The sequence below is a fragment of the Paroedura picta genome, chromosome 1, assembly GCF_049243985.1.
Source record: "Paroedura picta isolate Pp20150507F chromosome 1, Ppicta_v3.0, whole genome shotgun sequence".
In the NCBI taxonomy this organism is placed as follows: Eukaryota; Metazoa; Chordata; class Lepidosauria; order Squamata; family Gekkonidae; genus Paroedura; species Paroedura picta.
The window spans coordinates 3,669,344-3,693,031 of NC_135369.1; the positions used below are offsets into that span (position 1 = coordinate 3,669,344).

At 43.6% G+C, this 23,688-nt stretch overlaps 1 protein-coding gene across 1 annotated transcript in view; it reads left to right on the forward strand.

Moving 5' to 3' along the window:
• Positions 1 to 23,688, forward strand: part of HORMAD1 (HORMA domain containing 1) — a 28,371-nt gene that overhangs the window by 1,525 nt on the left and 3,158 nt on the right. Inside the window, exons 2-14 of the mRNA XM_077320106.1 lie at positions 962 to 1,032; positions 2,954 to 3,098; positions 4,132 to 4,195; positions 5,266 to 5,302; positions 5,431 to 5,451; positions 5,557 to 5,583; positions 8,214 to 8,281; positions 10,064 to 10,215; positions 11,813 to 12,057; positions 12,211 to 12,283; positions 13,778 to 13,854; positions 15,341 to 15,424; positions 18,191 to 18,277. Coding sequence (XP_077176221.1) covers positions 1,000 to 1,032; positions 2,954 to 3,098; positions 4,132 to 4,195; positions 5,266 to 5,302; positions 5,431 to 5,451; positions 5,557 to 5,583; positions 8,214 to 8,281; positions 10,064 to 10,215; positions 11,813 to 12,057; positions 12,211 to 12,283; positions 13,778 to 13,854; positions 15,341 to 15,424; positions 18,191 to 18,277 — 1,113 coding nt within the window. The 5' untranslated portion in view covers positions 962 to 999. The remainder of the gene's footprint in view (positions 1 to 961; positions 1,033 to 2,953; positions 3,099 to 4,131; positions 4,196 to 5,265; positions 5,303 to 5,430; positions 5,452 to 5,556; positions 5,584 to 8,213; positions 8,282 to 10,063; positions 10,216 to 11,812; positions 12,058 to 12,210; positions 12,284 to 13,777; positions 13,855 to 15,340; positions 15,425 to 18,190; positions 18,278 to 23,688) is intronic.

Below are 23,688 nucleotides of genomic sequence, written 5' to 3' on the forward strand. Positions count from 1 at the left end.
TATATTCAAATTTAATACAATTTTTTTTACAAACATGAAGAATCAAACCTAACAGTTTCTAGATAATTTCTGTTTTCCATATCTTTTCTCCAGTGGTCCAATCCTCCAATATAAGATTGTTGTAACAATAGTAAAAGTTAGTCAGTGTGGGAAGAATCCTACAGTATTTCCTTATATTAGTGTTTTAAAAATATCAACAGGCCGTTGGCTCAAAGGTATTGGGGAATGTCAGTCAAGGACCATTCCCCAAATGGCCTATTGCTATTATTAAAACACTAATATAAGGAAATACTGTAGGATTTTTCCACACTGACTAACTTTCACTATTGTTATATAACAATCTTATGTTGGAGGACTTGACCACTGGAGAAAAGATATGGAAAACAGAAATTATCTAGAAACTGTGAGGGTTGATTCTTCATGTATAAAAAAATCGTATTAAAATTGAAAACATATTGTTAGAACAGGAATATTGCCTTGGATAGGTTCTTATCTGGAGGCTGGCAACCTTAGCAATTAATACGGTTGTCAGTTTTTCATATGGGCCCCGATTACTGTAGTTTTAACTGCAAAGTTAAATGTGCAAAGAGACTCCTATGGCAAATATGATGCTGATCTGTAAGCATGAAAATCTTCCCCCACAGATTTCTTATACATTGAGACCCCATGGTCCATTCTGCACACATTGGTTAATGCACTTTCATTGCACTTTAGAAGTAGATTTTCCTGTTCTGCACAGGAAATTTCAGCTGCAAAAACACACTGAATGTGCATTATTCTACATGTGTGGAATGACTGTCTCACGGCACAGAGGTTGCTTCCTAAAATGTGGATCAATCCTCAGGATATCTGTCTGTCTAATTTATATAAGCAGGTCTGGGTTTTAAAGAAGTAATTTCCATGTAGTAAGGAATTTGTCTGCAGAGTGTTGTGTGTACTAATGTAACTGTTTCATTCTCAGTTCACAGAAATATAACACCTTAAGAAAGAAGTGTCAATATGGCAACAGCACAGAAGCAACGGAATTCTTTGGTGAGTGTTTGTTCCTTAGGAATGTTAATTCTTGCACTCAGATGTTATGGGTTTTTGTAGCCATTCTATTTATCATATCCATTTCCCAGATTTCTGACCATTGTTTCCCAAAGTGGCTCTCATCTATTAAGAGTAACTGAAAAAGACAAGGAGGAACGGCAGGGGAAGGAACTAAATTTGCCAGTTTTTCTCCGAGGTGAGGGCCAGGCAGGCATCCCCCTACCTGCTGCTCTTGCTTGGATGTCAGCAGCGCTACGGTCATGTAGCCCAGGGGTTGTCAACCTGTGGTCCTCCAGATGTTCATGAACTACAATTCCCATGAGCCCCTGCCAGCGTTTGCTGGCAGGGGCTCATGGGAATTGTAGTCCATGAACATCTGGAGGACCACAGGTTGACGACCCATCGTAGCCCTTGGCTCTCTGGCTGGAGACAGTGCCCAGATGTCCTTTGCCCTTAGTTTGACAGTTGAGCAGAGAGCCAGCAAAAGATACTTTGTCACTCCAAGCAAGGGATGCCCTTTACCTTCTGCAGCAAGAATGTAAGAATGGCCACTGGGATTAGACCAGCTGGCCACCTGGTCCTCCATCCTGTTTTACTCACTGGCTGCTGTTCAGATGCAGAGAGTGTTGACAGGGTTTAAATATGCAAAGGAGGGTTAAAGCACCAGCGCTTTAAAGAAGAAATAGATTTACTGAGAAGAGGAACAGCTTTGTAAAGAAGAGAGGAGAAAGATAGTCCTAACAGTCTAACTGACTGTGTTCTTCTGGAGGCAATCAAGGAGGAAGTGTGCTCAAAGGAGCAGGAAGTCTCTAACTGAGCCAATCCGGTTTGTCAACAGCAGGGTTTTCTCTTTGGCCCCAGAACTTGTTGGCCTCCTCTTGTCCTTAGCAAAGTTATTTGGCTTCATTTAGGTACCTATCACAGGTGATTTTCATTAACATGGAGAATGGCAAACAAGAGCAACTCTAAGTATGTCTTTCAGAAGTAAGCCCTACTTTATTCATGGGAACTTATTTCCAGGTTTTTAGGAGCAATTTGAATGTATTCTTTAATATTCAATATACTAGTTTCTTTTCTGAAATTAGTGGTCTCAAACAGAAAAAAGAAGTTGAACCGCTTGCAAAACCGAGGGACATGGTTTTGAATCTGGACATGCCACTCCTTGTTTATTAATCTTTTTACGTTTTATTCTTTCTTATTTTCCATTTGTCTCAGGTTCCATAAGAACTAGAATGATTTATATTAAATTAAAGCCAGTAACACCAAAATTACGTGTTTATTGTAATGCACCAGAAGGTTGCAGTACAGTTGTAAGTCAATCTTCCAGCACAGTCATCCAACAGTTCAGAATCCCAGAACCAGCAACTGTCTTGTTTCAGAAATTGCTTATTTTTCCACGTCAGAAGCATGATATTTATGCATATAGAACCACCCATTAGGCTGTTTGAAAGAATAAAATAGTTTCATTTAGAAGAGAAACAACTTTGTAAAGAAAGAGGAAAGAGAGGATCTAACTAACTGGTCTGTCTGTTCAAGCAGGGAAGAAGTGTGTTTAAAGGAGCAGGAAGTCTCCAATCGCGCTAATCAGGACACAGGAGGAAACTAATTTAAAAATATCAGGAAGTTCCTAATATAAATATGCCAGCCACATAGCTCCTCTAACGGGGTATTCTTCATATTCTGTTCAACCATGCTCACTGCAGATCTAGCATATCCCCACAATATCAGCAATGATTTTGAATCTGGATTATCAATTCAGCCTAACTTCTTAGAGTCACCATGAATGTGTCATCATTTGTTTGTTTTTATCATTTTACCTTTACCAATGCAAGAAGGTCCAGCTAATCTAAAAAAAAAAATTCGAGCTCCTGGAAATAACCTGTTTCCCTGGAAGATGAATGATTTCTTCTTTTTGTTGTAGAGTGCAGTGATATTCCCTAACAAGATATCAACTGAGCAACAATCACTAGTATTAGTGAAGAGGCTGCTTGCGATAGCCGTGTCTTGTATTACTTATCTCAGAGGGATCTTTCCAGAATATGCATATGGAACAAGATATCTAGATGGTAATGGTTGTTTTGGAATACTCTCTCTCTCTCTCACTCTCTCTCTGATTTATTGCATGGTATGTGTAGTATAACCAGGGGATCTGAGGATTGTCTGGTACTTAGGCAAGGGATGTCTTTGCACTAAACTTCCCCATACCAAAGGCCAACATATATATTGTTTAAATTCTGTGAAGAAGAATAGATCATAGTGAAGGACTTTACCAGCAAATAGTTCAGCAGTGGAAGGGGCTGCCTAAGGAGGTGGGGAGCTCCCCCTCACTGGCAGTCTTCAAGCAAAGGTTGGCTACACACTTTTCTTGGATGCTTTAAGATGCTTTGGGTTGATCCTGCGTTGAGCAGGGGGTTGGACTAGATGGCCTATATGGCCCCTTCCAACTCTGTGATTTTGTGATTCTGTGATTCAAATACTAAGTTGGAAAAACGACCACTGATAACAACCACTGATGAAAATACCTTTGAAAACGGTTTAAATCTGGAGGCCGTTTGGTTGTTTTATGACAATTAAAAGAAGGGATAAGACATTTCTATTTGTATTTATTGTTAAATTGTTTAAATGTTTATTATAGCCTAGGGTAGGTTCTTTCTTCTGTTATCAGCTTCCAAGATCTGTCAGGATTGGGCTTGCCTTGGCCAAACTGCGGCTCTCCAGATGTCTGTGGACTACAGTTTCCATGAGCACATGCTGACAATAGCACATGGGAAGTGTAGTCCATGGACATCTGGTGAGCCACAGTTTGGCTACCCTGGTCTACAGTTCCCCTGGAGAGGATGGCTGCTTTAGAGAATGGACTCTGAGGCATTTTACCCTGCTGAGATCCATGTCCTCCTAAGGCTTCCTCCAAATAGCCAGGAACGTCCCAATCTGGAACTGGCAGCCCTAGGTCTTTAGAAAATTACAGAAAGTAATATTTTTAAAAGTATTTATGCATAAAGTTAAATTTTAATTACATAAACAAAATTAACAGTCTTATCTCATGGGGTAGATTTAATTCCCAAAGCTGATTTTTGGTTTTTGCTTGTGTCTTTGAAGATCTCTGTGTGAAAATATTAAAGGAAGACAAAAACTGCCCCAGCTCTGGTCAGCTAGTAAAATGGTATGTGCATTGTAATTTTTCAATGGTGGATCCTTAAGTGTTTGCGGTAGCCTTATGTATAGATTGAATGCGGCCAGAGAATTTCATGCTCAGTCGTCTGAGAGCTGCACACAATGGTCACGATGGAGAGCCATCCTTGGTGTAGTGGTTAGGAGTGCGGACTTCTAATCTGGTGAGCTGGGTTCAATTCTGCGCTCCCCCACATGCAACCAGCTGGGTAACCTTGGGCTAGTCACAGCACTGATAAAGCTTTTCTGACCGAGCGAGAGTATCAGGGCTCTCTCAACTTCACCCACCCCACAGGGTGTCTGTTGTGGGGAGAGGAAAGGGAAGGAGAATGGAAGCCGCTTTGAGACTCCTTCGGGGAGAGAAAAGCGGCATCTAAGAACCAACTCTTCTTCTTCTTCTTCAGTAATCTCAGAGCTCTCTCAGCCTCCCCTCCCTCACAGGCTGTCTGTTGTGGGGAGAGGAAAGAGAAGGCGAATGGAAGCCGCTTTGAGGCTCCTTCAGGTAGAGAAACGGGGCATCTAAGAACCAACTTTTCTTCTTCAGTAATCTCAGGGCTCTCTCAGCCTCCCCTCCCTCGCAGGGTGTCTGTTGTGGGGAGAGGAAAGGGAAGGCGAATGGAAGCCACTTTGAGACTCCTTCGGGTAGAGAAAAGCGGCATATAAGAACCAACTCTTCTTCTTCTTCAGTAATCTCAGGGCTCTCTCAGCCTCCCCTCCCTCACAGGCTGTCTGTTGTGGGGAGAGGAAAGGGAAGGCGAATGGAAGCCACTTTGAGACTCTTTCGGGTAGAGAAAAGCGGCATATAAGAACCAACTCTTCTTCTTCTTCTTCAGTAATCTCAGGGCTCTCTCAGCCTCCCCTCCCTCACAGGGTGTCTGTTGTGGGGAGAGGAAAGGGAAGGCGAATGGAAGCCACTTTGAGACTCCTTCGGGTAGAGAAAAGCGGCATCTAAGAACCAACTCCTCCTCCTCCTCCTCTTCCTCCTCCTGCTGATGAATGTTTTGGTTTTAAAAATAACTACAGAAATTTACCCGAGGCAGCAACAGCACTTTCTTTTTACAGGATGTTAGGATGCTATGATGCACTGCAGAAAAAATACGTAAGTTGGATACAGTAATTTTTTTCTACAATGAACCACTGTGAACTGAGCTTTGGGTATACTTGTTAAGGACAACAAACAATATCTCTAATTACTAATTTTATTTTTAACTCTCTTTTTTTAATCAGCTCAGGTTGATCGTCTTAGCAGTAAGTTTTTAAAAGGAGCTGTCAATATATCAGAATTAATCAGTATTGATTCTGCTGTAGATTACTATGAGTTGTCCTAACTATATTCTTTGTCTTTACACACAGGTCTACACTAATCAGGAAGACCCTCAGGTATGTTTAAGATAATGTTTTATTAATAGAGTTTTACTAACATCTGCTTCGTATTGGATTGAAACACACACTGCAATTTTTATGAAGACATGCCTATGACCAGCCCTCCTGGAGCAGTGGTCTAGCTAGTCCAGTATACTGTCTCACACAGTAGCTAACTAATTACTATGGAGGTCCAGCATAGAGGACAAGGCCTTCACCTGAGTTTAGTCATTGTGGCTAGTAGCCACTGAGAGACCTTTCTTTGTCTAAACTGCCTACTGTCCTTTTAAATCAGTCTATACCCGTGGCCATCACTACATCCTTTGCGGCAGTGGTCCCCAACCTTTTTATCACCGGGGACCACTCAACGCCGGGGACCACTCACCGGGGACCACTCAACGCCTTTTACTGAGGCCCGGTGGGGGGGGGGTAGTTTACTCCTCTACTCTCAACCACTGCCCTAACGCTCTCTGATTGCTATGGTCATGTTTAAACATCCCTTCAAAATAAGATACAGACATGCCACAACAATGAACATAAGGAACATTTCATTTTCATGGAAATTTTAACTCATGACAATGACAAATCAATGGGAACCCTGAGCTTGTTTCTCTGCAACGAGATAGTCCCATCTGGGAGTGATGGGAGACAATGACACCCAAAGTGTGTTGTAAAGGGCCGGGGGGGGGGGATGAATTAAAGGGCTGGGGAGAAAAGGTGTCCTTCGCGGCCCACCTCCAATTAGTCGAAGGACCACATGTGGTCTGCATCCCACAGGTTGGGGATCGCTACTTTGCGGGACTCTGCTTACTTCCACCATTGCAAGAACCGTCCATTAATTCTTACCCTTTGCTTCCTGCCATTTAACCAATTCATAATCCATAAGAGAACTTGTCCTCTTGTCCCATTACCGCTAAGCTTACGTTGGAGTCTGATGAGGTACTCTGGGAAAAGCCTTTTGAATGTCCAGGTATATAATGTCTACCACGTCACCATTGTCTAGATGCTTGTTCACTTGTTCAAAGAACTCCAAAAGTTTTGTGAGGCCAGTTTTCCTTTGTAGAAGCCATGCTGATTTTCTTAGTCTGAGGAAGAGTGCTTGCAGTCGAAAGCTCACGCTCTGAATAAATCTTTGCTGGTCTTAAAGGTGCTACTGGACTCTGATTTTATTGTCATTTTCTATCAGCGGGCTTTGTTCCTCTATTTGCCTATCTTTGATTGCAGTGTCTGCTGATTCACCTGGGATAAATACTAGGTTATCTGCCCTGTAATTTCCTGCCTCCACTCTGGACCCCCTTTGCTAAAATAGAGATAAATGGGGATGCTTACATCATGCTTACATCCATCCATCCATCCATATTAAAAATATATTAAACTATACTCATGTTTCCTATTTCCTTCTAATTCCATATTGAATTTTTGCTTTCTCAGACCACTTTGTTAATTGCTTGTAAAAAAATTAATTTCAGTGCATGAATCAGTATATTCCATTACCATCTTGCTGTTCTCATTATTTGGGATCAAGCGAACCGGTTTTCGGGCCCAGACTTGCATTTTTTAACACATACAGTAATAAAGTAACCAGCCACAAGGTGTCACCACTTATCTGTATGATGTGGTAATATAAAAGAGTATTAATTTTGTAACCTTGAGTACTCAAATCCAATACACCAGTGCTTGGCTCCAGAGCCTTGTTTGCTCCTGTTTGCATGGCATTATTCTGTGCAGTTTATCGGTGGATTTGTTCTTGAATCATAGAATCATAGAATTGGAAGGGTCCATAGAGGCCATCTAGTCCAACTCCCTGCTAAATGCAGGATCAGCCCAAAGCATCCTAAAGCATCCAAGAAGTATATCCAACCTTTGCTTGAAGACTGCCAGTGAGGGGGAGCTCACCACCTCCTTAGGCAGCCTACTCTCTTGCTGTGGAAGAGAGTGTGAAAGCAGTTTCCCTGTTCCACAAGTGAACTGTTCAGGCAACCATTAAAGCAAATGGCTAGCTTGAGGTGTAAATCTATGCTTGAGTGGACTGGTAAGAACCATCCCGGATTGGCTGTTCATGAGGTCCCAATCCAGTGCTTGCAGTAGTAAGTGCCTATATTGTTTGTTCAATCAACATTTACAGACAAAGGGTTGGATCCTGAGTATCCATTTCAGTGTCAGTGGTGCTGTTTTCTCCCAGCACAAGGTGGGAGCAGCGTAAGATGGTCAGCAGAACGGACTCTTGGCAGTCAATCCATTAAAAGGAATACTATTTCTTGGAAGAGAGCCTCTTGTGGCGCAGAGTGGTAAGGCAGCCGTCTGACAGCTTTGCCCATGAGGCTGGGAGTTCAATCCCAGCAGCCAGCTCAAGGTTGACTCAGCCTTCCATCCTTCCGAGGTCGGTAAAATGAGTACCCAGCTTGCTGGGGGGTAAACGGTAATGACTGGGGAAGGCACTGGCAAACCACCCCGTATTGAGTCTGCCAAGAAAACGCTAGAGGGCGTCACCCCAAGGGTCAGACATGACTCGGTGCTTGCACAGGGGATACCTTTACCTTTACCTTTTTATTTCTTGGAAATGGCAAATCTAAAACAGTTATTTTTGCATTCTTTTGAAATGTCCTAACTTTCATATTGGTTACGTGACTGCTGTGTTTTGTGTTTAGACAATTACAGAATGCTACCAGTTTAAGTTCAAATACACCGATAAAGGACCAGAGATGGATTTCATAAGGTATTATCTTATTTTTCTCCTTTCACCCTGCAGTTTTAGGAGACATTTCTGTAGCTGCCTATTCCAATAAGAATTAAGTGAAAAATGCATTTCGTGCTTCTAGGGTCAGAATGTTAACACGGCCCTATTCACCAGGGAAACATTCATCTCCATTTTGTAAAAGAAGAGTTGTTTTTATACCCTTTTCACTACTTGAAGGAGTCTCAATGTGGCTTACAAATGCCTTCCTTCCCTCTCCCCACAACAGACACCCTGTGAGGTAGGGAGGGCTGAGAGAACTCTGAGAGAAGGGCTTTGTGAGAACTTTCCTAACTGGACTGTGACTAGCCCAAGGTCACCCAGCTGGCTGCATGTGGAGGAGTGGGGAATCAAACCCAGCTCACCAGATTAAAAGCTACCACTCTTAGCCACCTCACCAAGCTGGCGATTTTGGACATGTTTGGCAGCACTCTGAATCGGCCTCTAGCTGCATTTTAGCAGAAGGCATAATGGAAATAGGATATACTTACCAAATATTTTTGCAGATACTTAAAAGTCCAACAAATGTTGGGGAAATTGTTTACCTGAATACTTTTAAATGCCAAGGAAACTTAGTGAATGTCAGCACTAACTGTTTCTTTCCCCCCTGAGATTTGTTCCATGACGTAGGCAGGGGTCATGGCTCAGGGGCAGAGCATCTGCTTGGCGTGCAGAAGGCCCCAGGTTTAACCACTGCAATCTCCAGTTAGGACCAGTCAGTAGAGGATGTCAAAGCTCCCTGCCTGAGGCCCTAGAGTGCCACTGCCAGTCTGCCAGTCTGATTAGATGAAACTGATCATGATGGATAAAGGATCTGCTTGAGTAGAAGGCAGCTTCATGTGTGGAAGGGACCCAGGAGGGCCCTTCCAACTCTATGATTCTATGTGTCCATCAATGACAGGTCCCTGATTCAACATAACACCACTGCTAGGTTTTGTACCTGGAGTCAGTGCCTTGCTTGGTTTGTAGGGATTGGCTTTTTACTTTTGCTTATGCAGGCCACCTTGGTGTTCACATGATGCACAAGGTTAACGTTTTCTGAGAGAAAATGGTAATGTTCACTATTAGTGCAATTAGGAGGAGGTTACCTGGATGGAGATGAAGCAAACTCAGTGGACAGAGCTTGGTGTGTGTGTGTGATAGGTTTCACCTAGGGTTGCCAACAATCTGGAGAAAAAACCCAGTCCCTTTAGCAGAGGCTTTATGGGATATTATTTAAGAACAGCCCTGCTGGGTCAGATCAGTGGTTCATCTAATCCAACATCCTGCCTCACACAGTAGCCAACCAGTTCCTCTAGAGGACCAACAACAGGGCAGAGAGGGAGAAGCCTTCCCCCGAGAAGAACCTCAAAAGAGCCCTGCTGGGGCAGACCAATGAGGGTCCATCCAGCCCAACATCCTGCTTTACACACTGGCCAAGCAGTTCCTCTGGAGGTCCAACAACAGGACAGAGAGGCCAAGGTCTTCATAAGAACATTAGAAGAGCCTTGCTGGATCAGAACAATGGTCCATTTAGTCGAGCCTCTTGTCTCACACAGTGGCCAACCAGTTCCTCTCGAGATCCAACAATCAGGAAAGAGAGGGCAAGGTCTTCCCCTGATGTTGCCTTCTGGCTAAGTTCCCTTCAACTGCACATTTCTGCATATTAAAGTTCCATTAATAGGGCAGAACATTTTCCCTCCAGGTTGTTGGCAATCCTAGCTTCTACCTCTTTAAAGAGGGAAGCTGTGCATGACCATCAATGGATGTTTTGTGACTTTCTAGTAAAAATCAGGGGGACAATTCCAACGTCACGTGTGCAGATACAAAGAAAGCCAGCATCCTGCTGCTAAGGAAGATTTATGTTCTGATGCAAAATTTGGGCCCTCTACCTGATGATGTCTGTCTGACAATGAAGCTCTTCTATTATGATGAAGGTATTGTTTCATATCTTAATTTTGCTTTATTTGTCTTATATGCTCCTTTTCTGGGAAGAGTAGGCTCAATGGTGAGGGGTTTGGAGACCAAGACGTATGAGGAAAGGTTGGGGGAGCTTGGACTGTTTAGCTTGGAGAGGAGGCGGCTAAGAGGGGATATGATAACCAAGTATTTAAAAGGGTGCCATATGGAGGATGGAGCAGAGTTGTTCTCTCTTGCCCCAGGGGAACAAACCAGAACCAATGGGATGAAATTAATGCAAAAGAAATTCTGTCTAAACATCCGGAAGAAGTTCCTGGCAGTCAGAGCGGTTTCTCAGTGGAACAGGCTTCCTCGGGAGGTGGTGGGTTCTCCATCTTTGGAGATTTGAAACAGAGGCTGGAGAGCCATCTGACAGAGAGGCTGAATCTGTGAAGGCTCAAGGGGGTGGCAGGTGACAGTGGATGAGCGACAGGGTTGGAGGGTCCTGCATAGTGCAGGGGGTTGGGCTAGATGACCCAGGAGGTCCCTTCCAACTCTAGGATTCTAGAATTCTATCTCTTAAAGGTAAAGGTAAAGGTATCCCCTGTGCAAGCACCGAGTCATGTCTGACCCTTGGGGTGACGCCCTCCAGCGTTTTCATGGCAGACTCAATACGGGGTGGTTTGCCAGTGCCTTCCCCAGTCATTACCGTTTACCCCCCAGCAGGCTGGGTACTCATTTTACCCACCTCGGAAGGATGGAAGGCTGAGTCAACCTTGAGCCGGCTGCTGGGATTGAACTCCCAGCCTCATAGGCAAAGCTTTCAGACGGCTGCCTTACCACTCTGCGCCACAAGAGGCTTCTATCTCTTAGGTCAAGCAAATTAAAATATAACATCATCCTATAGCAGGTATTCCCAACAGGGTTTTGTGATAGCCCTGTAATGGATTTCCAAATGGTTGGGAGTTAATGATATATATTTTACAAATTTGTTAAAACATAATTTGGTAGATATGACCATTTATAGTTATCTTGGCCTGCCCGCCCCTCTCAAAGTGGTCACTGATGGGCCTGGATGGGAAGGGGAGGGGCCCCAGGTAGGCGTGTCCACAGCTCTGCTTCCCAACCATATTCTGCACAATCGGGCCACGTCTGTGGTTTCTCAGAGCCTGAAGAATGTTTCAGGGTTTTCTCAGTGGTGAAAAAGCTGAGAAAGGCTGTCCTTTCTCTGACCTGGACTAGCCTGATCTTATCAGGTCTCAGAAGCTACGCAAGGTCAGCCCTAGTTCCTACTTGGATGGGAGACCACCAAGAAGATCTAGGATTAATATACAGAGCCAGGTAATGGTAAACCACCTCTGTTTATCCCTTGCCCTAACCTGGACGGTCCAGGTTATCCTGCTGTCATCATATCTCAGAAGCTGAAAAGAGGAAAAGCCAACATGAGATGGATTCACTCCATCAAGGAAGCCACAGCCTTCCATCTGCAAGACATGAGCCAGAATATTAATGATGACATTTTGGAGGTCATTAACTTGTTCAGTCACGCTAAGTCAGAAGCTGTACACAGCACAAAAAGTGAAACAAAAGTTTCCACCTATGCAGAACACTTTGAAATCCAACCTTTCTCTGCAGTTACCCCACCCGACTATCAGCCGCCTGGTTTCAAAGAAGGTGATTGTGAAGAGATGGTGTTTGAGGGGGAGCCTATCTACCTGAATGTGGGCGAGGTCCCCACACCTTTTCATATGCTGAAAGTGAAAATGACCACCGAGAAAGACCGGATGGAGCACGTTGACAGGGCCATACTAAAGCAAGCCGATTCACTGACACCGCCAAAGGCACAGCAACTTGATGGAGGACAGGACCAGAAAATGGAGGTAAGGATTTCGATATGACGTATATTGATTGGTGAAGTTGTTATCGTTACGTTTTATGAGCTGAAATTTGCAAAGTCCGTTGTTTTTATTACAGATCTATCAAAAGCCTTAACCAAAGCATTTAGCAGTCCTTGTTTTGTGTTCTTTACACAGGAGGATTTTATTACAGAAAATAAAATGAGGGAGCAGAAAAATGCAAAAGAGGCTCTGCACACCAGAGGTAAAGGTAAAGGTATCCCCTGTGCAAGCACCGAGTCATGTCTGACCCTTGGGGTGACGCCCTCTAGCGTTTTCATGGCAGACTCAATACGGGATGGTTTGCCAGTGTCTTCCCCAGTCATGACCGTTTACCCCCCAGCAAGCAAGCTGGGTACTCATTTTACCAACCCCGGAAGGATGGAAGGCGGAGTCAACCTTGAGCCGGCTGCTGGGATTGAACTCCCAACCTCATGGGCAGAGCTTCAGACAGCATGTCTGCTGCTTTACCACTCTACACCAGAGGTACAAAACCTATATAAAACTGCTTTATGCCAGTATGCAATGGTATAAACTAGAAGCATTCGACCGATTGGCTAGTACAAAAATGTAATCTTTTTTGTTTATAATTATTCCAATTTATTCTGTAGATATTGCCTTCATATCAATGATGTACAAACATAAACAGGTTCGGGATAAACACAATTTTTTTTTCTTTTTCAATTGCCTGTTTTCAAAGTTCTTTTCTTCCTCAGTGGCTTTTATCTAAAACAAATTATTACAAAGTATTAGTAAATATTTACATATGTAATGTTTCCTTGTTAAACTAGCAAACTTCCACCTATTTAAGAATGAGTCATGTCTCAATGTTATTAAGTATTACTATGAAAAAATATACAAATATACAAAAATATACAAATATAAAACATTCTGTGTAAATATATAACAAAACCTGTTAACAAAATCATCACTGAGTTGACTAGGAATAATTTTTGTACTAGGCAATGGGTTGAATTTTTCTAGTTTGGACTATTCCATTCGACCAGCCCTCTTTTGTACGCAGTATGCAATGGTATGGCACCCACCCTTTCTTCATTTCCCCTTAATCTTGTTAAGTTGTTTTTGCCACTATAAAGCTTTTTTACCACCATTTGATTTATTGGGATTTTATTATTGCATACAAGTGTTTTATGTTATGATTGAATACAATAAATGTCCTAAATATTTTGATTTTTAAAAAATTACCTGATTCAAGAAGAACTTTGCAAAAGATGGACTTTCCCTCCATTCCCTTTACTTACAGAAAGGTTACAGAAGTTAAGGATGGCTGCAGGTGAATTCTAGTCTTGTGAAAACCCCTTAATGAATAAAGGGCATTTCGCTTACAAATATCTCATTAAAGTAAAATCATTTCAGGTTCCACCCCTTCTGAGTTTCCCAAATCAAATGATGACTGGTAAGATTAGCCCTCTGGTTCCTCATGCACTTGCAGAAGGGGATGAGGAGAGGCAAAGGAATAATTTCATAGAATCAGAGTTGGAAGGGACCTCCTGGGTCATCTAGTCCAACCCCCTAGCAACTGCCTATATGTCCTAGGGAAAATCTACTTTCTTCTCAGAGAACAGAGAGGACTAGGGCCTTCCCGATGTATCAGTATTTCAATCAAACCCATTTTGTCTACACTAATTTGTAACTTAAGTCCAGAAATATAAACTGATTAAAAAAAATCTTTTGACATTCACAGAGCTAAATTTAACATGTGAGGAAGACGAAATTATGAAAATAGAAGAAAGCCAAAATTTGTCCATCGATGATACTCAGGTATAAAGCAATATTTATTTTATTCTAACATGCCCAAACTTCTGCAATTCTGCAGGGCCTGCAAAAGGGAGCTCCTCTACCAGGCATTTGCTTGAGGTTGACCGACTCAAAACATCTGCTGCCCCCCCCCCCAGATGCTCCTTTCATGACTGAACAATTTGACCTCCCCAGGGATATGTCAGTGTTGTTGTTCTGTTGAAGTACTTCTTGGGTTGACATGCTATGTTATGCTATGATTGTTATCTGACAGATTGTTACAGTGTTCTATGTAACTATTTTTTACATATGAAGAGAATGTAGACCATCCAGAGCTGTATGGAAGGGTGGTATAAAAATTTAAAACAAACAAACAAACAAATGTATATAATATCAGAGCTTTCCAGATTTGGCCAGCTTTCTAGCTGCAAAAACACTGGCGGCAGGACATAACAAATGTTGCCAAAAAATAGCTGCACAACATACATGTCACTTATAGTGATGCTGCATGACCTGTTCCACCTGTTTTCAAAGATAAATTAATATTTAAAAAATATTTTAAAATACTGAAAAAGTTAATTAATCTTAGAGAGCCAGTTTGGTGTAGTGGTTCATTCATTCATTCATTCATTCATTCATTCATTCATTCATTCATTCATTCATTCATTCATTCATTGCATTTGTGTACCGCCCTCCCATAAGGTCACTGGAATCTACCTGCACATTGGCTAATTGCAATGCAGGATTACAGTCCTGCCTCGAACCTCAAGTTTGGTCTTTGATATGTCTACAGAAACCACACAACTCTGTTAGTCTTAAAGGTGCAACTGGGCACAAACTTTGTTCTAATGCTTCAGATCAAAGGACTTGAATCTGCCTTGTTTTAGTGACCAAAGTATTTTACCTTTTTTGTATCTTTTATTGCTTTATTTCTGAAGAATGCTTCAGGCAGGTCATGCATCCTTCATGCTGTTATTCAAACATTTCCTGGTACATTTATTTATATAACTAAAAGTTAATTCCCTGCTCTACAGGTTTTTTAAAAGTTGGGAAAAAGTGTTGCAGTAGGGAGAGGGCTAGACTCATTGTCACAGTAAGTGCTGTGGAAGTCTGAGGAAGAGTGCTTGCACTCGAAAGCTTACACCTTGAATAAATCTTTGTTGGTCTTAAAGGTGCCCCTGGACTCTGATTTTACAGTAAGTGCTGTGCATAGCTTTCCTTTCTGGAGCAGTTTTTCAAGTTATTTTTTTTAAGAATACTGCAGTGAACTTTTATTTGTATAAACATACAAGGAAAGGTTTAAAGTCTTAAACAATAGCACAAAGGACACACAACCTGCCTGAAGACTTTTAAATCCCAGCCCAGTCCATATGTTGATTTAATTACAAGAACTGGGGAAAGTTGGGCTCCTACAGTGAGGGAGAAAAAAGAAAGCAGAAAACTTTTGTCTCTAAGTACGCAGCCCAAGAAATAATGTTTTTCTACTGAGCCATTTGTTTGCCTTTTTTAGGTCGAACATCTAGTAAAAAATACTTCAGAACTTGAAGTCTCTGAGGGCAAAACTCGAAGTGGAAGGAGATTTCAACGCAACGAAGTTAGTGTCTTACTTTTAAACAACAAGTGAAACATTGGCTTCAAAGATAAGAATAAGGGAGAACACATGCAGATTTTCAGGCTTTCTAAATGTATGGGACTAAAATTGCCTCAGTTTATTGCTGAATGCAGTTAAGAGAACTTGTTACAATTAATATTGATTAATTTCTGGAACTATTTTCTGTAGTCCACTTACAATATGATGCTGTATTCAAAACACACACACAATACCTTTACTGGCATAAAGCAGGTTAGGAGCTAGGTAAGCAGAAATAGTCATAATACACCAGTCAATTTGGATTTAAAAAACTGAAGACAGAAACTCAGCCATATTGTGATTCTCACTGAGTGGCCATATGAGAGAGAGAGAGAGAGAGAGAGAGAGAGAGAGAGAGTTTGATAGCTGGATCTCTAACCCAGCATGCTGCTTTGCATAGGTGATAGTAGCGTATTTGAAAGGTTGTCACTTGGAGGAGGGCAGGATGCTGTTCCCATTGGCTGCAGAGGAGAGGACACGCAGTAATGGGTTTAAACTACAAGTACAACGATATAGGCTAGATATTAGGAAAAGTTTTTCAGAGTCAGAGTAGTTCAGCAGTGGAATAGGCTGCCTAAGGAGGTGGTGAGCTCCCCCTCAGTGGCAGTCTTCAAGCAAAGGCTGGATACACACTTTTCTTGGATGCTTTAGGATGCTCTGGGCTTATCCTGCGTTGAGCAGGGGGTTGGACTAGATGGCCTGTATGGCCCCTTCCAACTCTATGATTCTATGATTCTATGATTCTAGTGTGGCCACACCAGATAACCTCTGTGTCCTGAGTAGTTGGGCACTGCATAAATTCTGAGCCTTAGGGTTAGTGAAAAACAGGGAAAAAATTATTTTCCTGTTTATTGTTAGCCATGTTGGTTTTTAATGTAGGCCAGATTTAAAATTTCACACTGTGGTGAGTAAGGTACTATGTATCACTCTAAGGTTTAGGTTTTTTTCAGGACTGCTCTTGTTTTGGCTTTTTTTGCGAGACGGTTTGGTGTAGTAGTGAAGAGCTGTGGTTTCTAAACTCGAGAACTGGGTCTGATTCCCCACTCCTCCTCCACATGTAGCCAGCTGGGTGTCCTTGGGCATTATTTTGGGACTCTTCGGGTGGTAAAAAGCGGAGTACAAAAATATCTCTTCTGACATCTTCAAGATGTCCTTTGTATGATTATGCCTGTGGTCAAACTATATTTTTTCAGGGCAAAATCCAAGTCAAGGCTGTGGCATTAATACACAGCAACAATGGAACCTCCATATTTATACTGTTAACTTATCTGAGCTTGTCAGATCTCAGAACCTAAGCAGGGTCAGGCCTGGTTAGTACTAGGATGGGAGGCCACCAAGGAACGCCGGAGTTACAATGCAGAGGTAGGCAATGGCAAACCTCCTCTGAACTTCTCTTGCCTTGGAAATTCTACAGGGCTATGGAAACTCACCATAAGAGGCTGTGGCTCAGTGGCAGATCCTCTACTTGGCATGCAGAAGTTCCCAGGTTCAATCCCCAGTATCTCCACTTAAAAGATCTGGCAGTAAGAGATGTGAAAGATCTTGGCCCAAGTCCCTGGAGAGAGTTACTGTCAGTCTGAGAAGGCAATGTTGATTTTGATGATGGACTAACAGTCTAGAATAGAATAGAATAGAATAACAGAGTTGGAAGGGATCTCCTGGGTCATCTAGTCCAGGGGTAGTCAACCTGTGGTCCTCCAGATGTTCATAGACTACAATTCCCATGAGCCTCTGCCAGCAAACACTGGCAGGGGCTCATGGGAATTGTAGTCCATTAACATCTGGAGGACCACAGGTTGACTACCCCTGATCTAGTCCAACCCCCTGCACTATGCACAACACTCACAACCCTATCGCTCATCCACTGTAACCTGCCACCCACTTGAACTTTTACAACATCAGATGGCTCTCCAGCCTCTGTTTAAAAATGTCCAAAGATGGAGAGCCCACCATCTGGTGGGTGTCCCCAGGGATAGACACACAGTCTCTTTTGGGCCTAAAGATCCCTGCAAGAGCCACCACTCCATTATGGGTCTTGTGGGAGGGTCCTCCCCCCAAAACAGAAGGGTCAGCTCACTGATTCAGTTTAAGGCAGTTTCATGTGTTTATAACCCTTTGACAAGAAAACAAACAAACAGAAGGATTCTGAGGTTAGCCACCCTCCCGTTGCGACCTGGAGATCTCCTGGAATGGCAGCTGATCTCCCGTCCACAAAGGCCACTTCCCCTGGAGAAAGCAGCTCCTCTGGAAAGTGACTAAACCTTCTGAAGTCCCGCAACTCCCCCAAACTCCACCTTCCCCAGGATCTACCCCCAAACCTCCAATAGTTCCCCACTGTACAGCTGGCAACGCTCCTCTCCTGCCACAACGGTTTCCACCCTTTATATCGTTCTGCCAAATTGGTACAAAAACAAGCCGTTGTACAAATAAATGACACGTTCCTCGTCCCTTCACTCACAGATCCATTTTCACCTGTAAGCATTCTGGGGAGGGTTCCGGTGGAATCAGCAACTTAGGCAATGCCCTTCAGGACTTACAGTGGGGAACGTAAATCATAGGTCGTCATGACAAAAGTAAGGCTTGCCCTTACTGTCGCCACTCTTAAGACGCCTTCATTAATTTTTAACACACGATGAGGAAGACGAACAGCCGACGGATGCTCAGCGTGCTTCTTAATAGCTATCTGCAGACCTCTCTCCTCAAGCTAACAGCTCCTCTGTCTCTGTGCAGGGTGGCGTGGAGAAGGGCGAAGCCCAGCGAGCGCCGAAATGTCCTAAGGAACTACAGAAGAGGCACAACTCGGGGTCAAGCAAGCCAGTAAGTTCAGACACGGTCTTTCCCACCTCAATAATGCAACTTTTGGAGTCCAAATTCAGAAATATATTTATGTATGCAGGTAATTTCTACCCTGACTTTTTTTTTTCTTCAATGGGAACCCTAAAAGAGTTGACGAAAATACAATTTAAAAAGACCCAAAACTCTACATCTTGGGCTAACGCTGGATCGACAGGCCTGCCTCATCTGAGAAAGCAAGACTAAGAATCATGCTGCTGTGCTTAGGCATTATGCCTGCAATGTGAAGGGAAGGGAGTGGTCAGCTTGGATCTTATATGACTGGCAAGGAAGTGACCAACATTTTCCTCCCTGCTTTTTGAACTGGCATCACAATCCAGGAAAAATTAGATTGTTCACTGCATCATAGAATCCTAGAGTTGGAAGGGACCATCTAGTCTCATCCCTGCTCAAGGCAGGATCATCCTCAAACATCCAGGAGAAGGATCTGTCCAGCCGCTGCTTGAAGATGGCCAGTGAGGGGGAGCTCCCCACCTCCTTAGGCAGCCCCTTCCACTGCTGAACTAGACTCCTAGAATCCTAGAGTGGGAAGGGGCCATGGAGGCCATCTAGTCCCACCCCTGCTCAGTGCAGGATCAGCCTCAAGCATCCAGGAGAAGGATCTGTCCAGCCGCTGCTTGAAGACGGCCAGTGAGGGGGAGCTCCCCACCTCCTTAGGCAGCCCCTTCCACTGCTGAACTAGACTCCTAGAATCCTAGAGTGGGAAGGGGCCATGGAGGCCATCTAGTCCCACCCCTGCTCAGTGCAGGATCAGCCTGAAGCATCCAGAAGGATCTGTCCAGCCACTGCTTGAAGATGGCCAGTGAGGCGGAGCTCCCCAACTCCTGAGGCAGCCCCTTCCACTGCTGAACTACTCTGACTGTGAATTCCCCCCCTACTATCTAGCTGATACCATTCTACATGTAGTTTAAACCCATTAGTGCGGGTCCTCTCCTCTGCTGCCAACAGGAACCTTTCCCTGCCCTCCTCTAAGGGACAACCTTTCAGATCCTTCAAGAGAGCCACCCTGTCCCCTCCCAACCTCCTCTTCCCCAGGCTGAAGATTCCTAGCCCCTCAGCCTTCCTTGGTCTCCAGGCCCCGGATCACCCTCCTCGCTCTCCACTGCACCCTCTCCATTTTGTCCATGTTCTCTTTGAAGTGAGGCCTCCAGAACTGCACCCTGGACTCCAGGTGGGGCCTGACCAATGTGCTATACAGGGGGACTATTTCATCTTGTGATTTTGATGTGATGCCTCTGTTGATACAGCCCAAGGCTGCATTCACCTCCTTTACCGCCGCATCACACTTTCTGCTTATAAATAGCTTACAGTCCACAGGTACCTCAAGATCATGTTCACACAGACTGCTGCCCAGAAGTGCCCCTCCCATCCAGTATGCCTGCTTCTCATTTGTGTGACCCAGGGGTAGAACTTTGCACTTCTTACTGAATTGCATCTTGTTCTCATTCTCCCACTTCTCCAGCATGTTCAGATCTCATTGAACTTTACCTCTATTGCAAGCCAATACACATTCACACTTAACAAGTCCTGTTGATTTCAGGCGCAGGCATAAAAAAACGGTGCTCGAATGCTAGCCAAGTTGGTTCGCCGTAGAACAGGTAGATCCAATGCCTCCTCAGAGACCAGCAAGATTTTTTGTGTTAAAGCATTTGAGACTCAAAGCTCCCTTTGTCTGGTATCGGCTTAGGGACTGCTTGGCCACAGTGATCCACGCAACGGTCACCTCTAGATTGGACTTCTGTAAATCATTCTATGCAGGTCTACTCTTATCCCTGACCTGGAAACTGCAGCTGGTGCAAAATGCAGCTGCAAAGGTCCTCACAGGTACATCTTGGAAGGACCCATATCCAGGCTGTGCTGAGGCAGCTGCATTGGTTGCCGGCTGCAACCCGGATCAGATTCAAGGTTTTGGAATTGACTTTTAAGGCCAAATGCGGCCTGGGCCCTACATATCTGAGAGACTGCTTGCCTTCTTATGTCCCCTGCAAAGCTCTTGGCTCTGTGGGTGTGAATCTACCGGAAGTCCCCTGCCCAAAAGAAGTGAGCCTGGCCTCCATCAGGGCCTGGGCATTTTTGGTCCTGGCTCTGACCTGGCGGAATGAGATTCCAGCAGAGCTTGGGCCCTGACGCAGGTTCCGCAGGGCCTGTAAAACGGAGCTCTTCCACCAGGTCTTTGGTTGTGGGAAACAATAGAAACGCACCTGGATTCCACTACCAAGGCAGGTATGCATAACAACGAATTCCACTATTTAAAATGGTGTTTTTTCGTTCCGAAACCAATTTGTGACATAGATCCTGGTGCAGAATGGCTCTGGGTGTTTCATTGATACTGTGATCCGCCATGAGCCTTTGAGGATGGCGGAATATAAATCCCATGATAAATAAAGCTGATGAAAGAGAGCTTTGATTCTCGAAATTTCATACACCAAAAATCTTGCTGATCTCTAAGCTCTAAGAGTTGAATCTAGCCATGGGAAATAATGATTCATTTTTATTGTGATTCAGAACAGACAAAGAGCCTAATGACTCTGGAATTCTTCTGCTGAAAAGAGCACCAGAAGAGCCCTGCTGGATCTGACCGATGGTCCATCTAGTCCGGCACCCTCTTTCACACAGTGGCTGGGCAGTTTCTCTAGGTGGCCAACAACAGGGCAGAGAGGCCGAGGCCTTCCCCTGATGTTTCCTGAGGATTAGTGCCTCTGAGACTGAATAATCCCTGAAGGTTCCCCTCAGCCAACATGGCAAGTAGCCTTTGACAGACTTCTCTACCTGATCCTCGTCTGGTCATTGCTGTGGCCATCACTACATCCTCTGGCAGCGAATCTCACATTTTAATGACTCTCTGCATAGAGTTTCCTTGCTGAACCTAATGTCCATCACTTTCATTTACATATATACTTTAGAAAGTTCTGTACCTCAGATGTCTTCAAGTGGGGGAGCCAGTTTGGTGTCGTGGTTAGGAGTGCGGACTTCTAATCTGGCATGCCGGGTTCGATTCTGCGCTCCCCCACATGCAGCCAGCTGGGTGACCTTGGGCTCGCCACGGCACTGATAAAGCTGTTCTGACCGAGCAGTGATATCCGGGCTCTCTCAGCCTCACCCACCCCACAGGGTGTCTGTTGTGGGGGAAGGAATGGGAAGGCGACTGGAAGCCGCTTTGAGACTCCTTCGGGGAGAGAAAAGCGGCATATATGAACCAACTCTTCTTCTTCTTCTTCTAGTTTTTGGGGAGAGAGAAAAAATTTCTCTTTGCTCTTTCTCTCTACCTCATGCATACTTTTATAAACCTCTCTCATGTCCCTCCCAACAATCTTTTTTTTTTCTAACTCCCAGACTCTTCAGCCGGTCCTCATAAAGAAGACGCTCCAGCTCCCTAATCCCAGTATACTAAGTGAGGCTGCACCATAGATCTATAGAGAGGCATTACAATTATCGGCCTTTTTATTCTCAAGGCCATTCCTAAAAATCCCTGAAACAGCGTTTGCCTTTTTCACCTCTGCAGCCTGTTTACCTAGCTCCTGATCACTGTTCCTTCTCTCGTTAATGCTGTGGGTGTGCATATGGGTGCTCCCCCCCCCGACACACACACACACACACACACACACACACACACACACACACACACACACACCTGGAATCCTACATTTATTGATTTTCTTTTATTCATCCTGACAAATACACACTTCCATCTGTTCGGTAAGTGGCCTGTCATCAGACTGAGACAGTAGACTGCTCTTAGGGAGACAGCAGCAGGGTGAGGCTGCCGTATCATTTCAGCTCTGGGGGACAGAAAGGAGCTCAGATAAGTACGACTCGTTCCATTCTAATGACACAACTTGTGCAAATTTTACAAGATATGTATATGTATATTATATACCTACACACACACACACATGTTCAGCCTGTTGTCTTCAATCTCAGCATTTCAAAATCAGGCACAGCCTTTTTCTATTGCCTTTGTTTATTCTTTATTAACCCGACTCTATTCCAGATTTATTTTGGAATGGAAATAGTGTTCATTGTGTCTGCGTTTATACATGACTGTGTTTCAGACTGCAGTTTGTTTTAGGAAGGTCGACGGCAAGCCATTTGAACACTCCCCTCTCCTTTTTGCCACAGATATATTGTTTATTTAACAATATTCAATACACAAGACTGCTTAATGTATACCATATAATACAATTCCCATGAGATGAAATATGGCAATCTAAACAAGGTTCAATATCTCCATTTTGACTAATTCTTTAGGTTTATTTCTATTCCAGGAAGTAATGAACGGAGGCTTGTACAAACTTCTCTTGTGCATATCTGTCTCTACCCTGGTACTTCTCTGCCCTGAGCCCCTGAAGAAAGGACGGCAAATAAATGTAGCAATAAAAAAGTAACAATAAATATATGCAGATATTTTCCCCATTAACACGGTGTACCATTCTTTCCTCAGCTATTTCCCAATATCTGGTGCTTTCTCCTGTCTCCATGCCGCAGCTATTAAACATTCTGACTGCGGTAAATAAATTCCCTGTTAATCACATCTTGTTAACTGAAATCCCTCTGGGCATAATACCCGAAAAAGCTACATTAGGGTCTTAATAATTTTTCTCACTAACTAAAATACCTTATTCCCCAAAAAAACCTTTATAATCAGTCTCTGTGAATCAATGAGCTCGCCTGTCTTTTACAGCACCAACATATGTTTGACGCGGAAGACGTTCTTTTCTTTAACCTATCTCATGTCAAATACCACCGATCTAAGAATTCAATAACGTTTCCCCTTATCTCTGCATTCTCTGAAACGTTTCTTATGCTTTTATGGAGATCTGTCCACCAATTAAATGGATTAGCTGTTCATTTACCCACCTCCCCTTTTATGGGGTTACCTTTTGTTCTGCCTCCACCAGTATGTGGTAAATAGTAGCTATTGAACAACTCTGCCTATCCACATGTAATAAGGTGGCCTCCGAAGGGTTAAGTGACCTAGATATATTTATTTGATCTTGCTTACTCTGTATGAAATGACTGATTTGCAAATGCTGAAAAAAACAACAACAGCTGCATCCTTATATTATATTTCCGCATAAGAGGCGATAGCATCTTCCCGAATAATCTCCAATATTTTCTGCTCAATCCTATTTCCCTCCAGCATGAAAATTGCTTGGTTGAAACGCCCCAGCAAAATTTGCATGTTGCAATGTTGCAATTCCAGGATACACAAGGATGATTTCCGTTTTAACCTAGTTTTACATTTATCCTATTTTTTAGTTAATGCTGTTTCCAATTGCATTGGGACTTTGCTTGCTGCGTTGTTCCCCTTCCCAACGAGATCCAGAGCAAAATAACTCCGCTTGCTCTTTCTCCAAGATCAGTTTGTTTTGGTG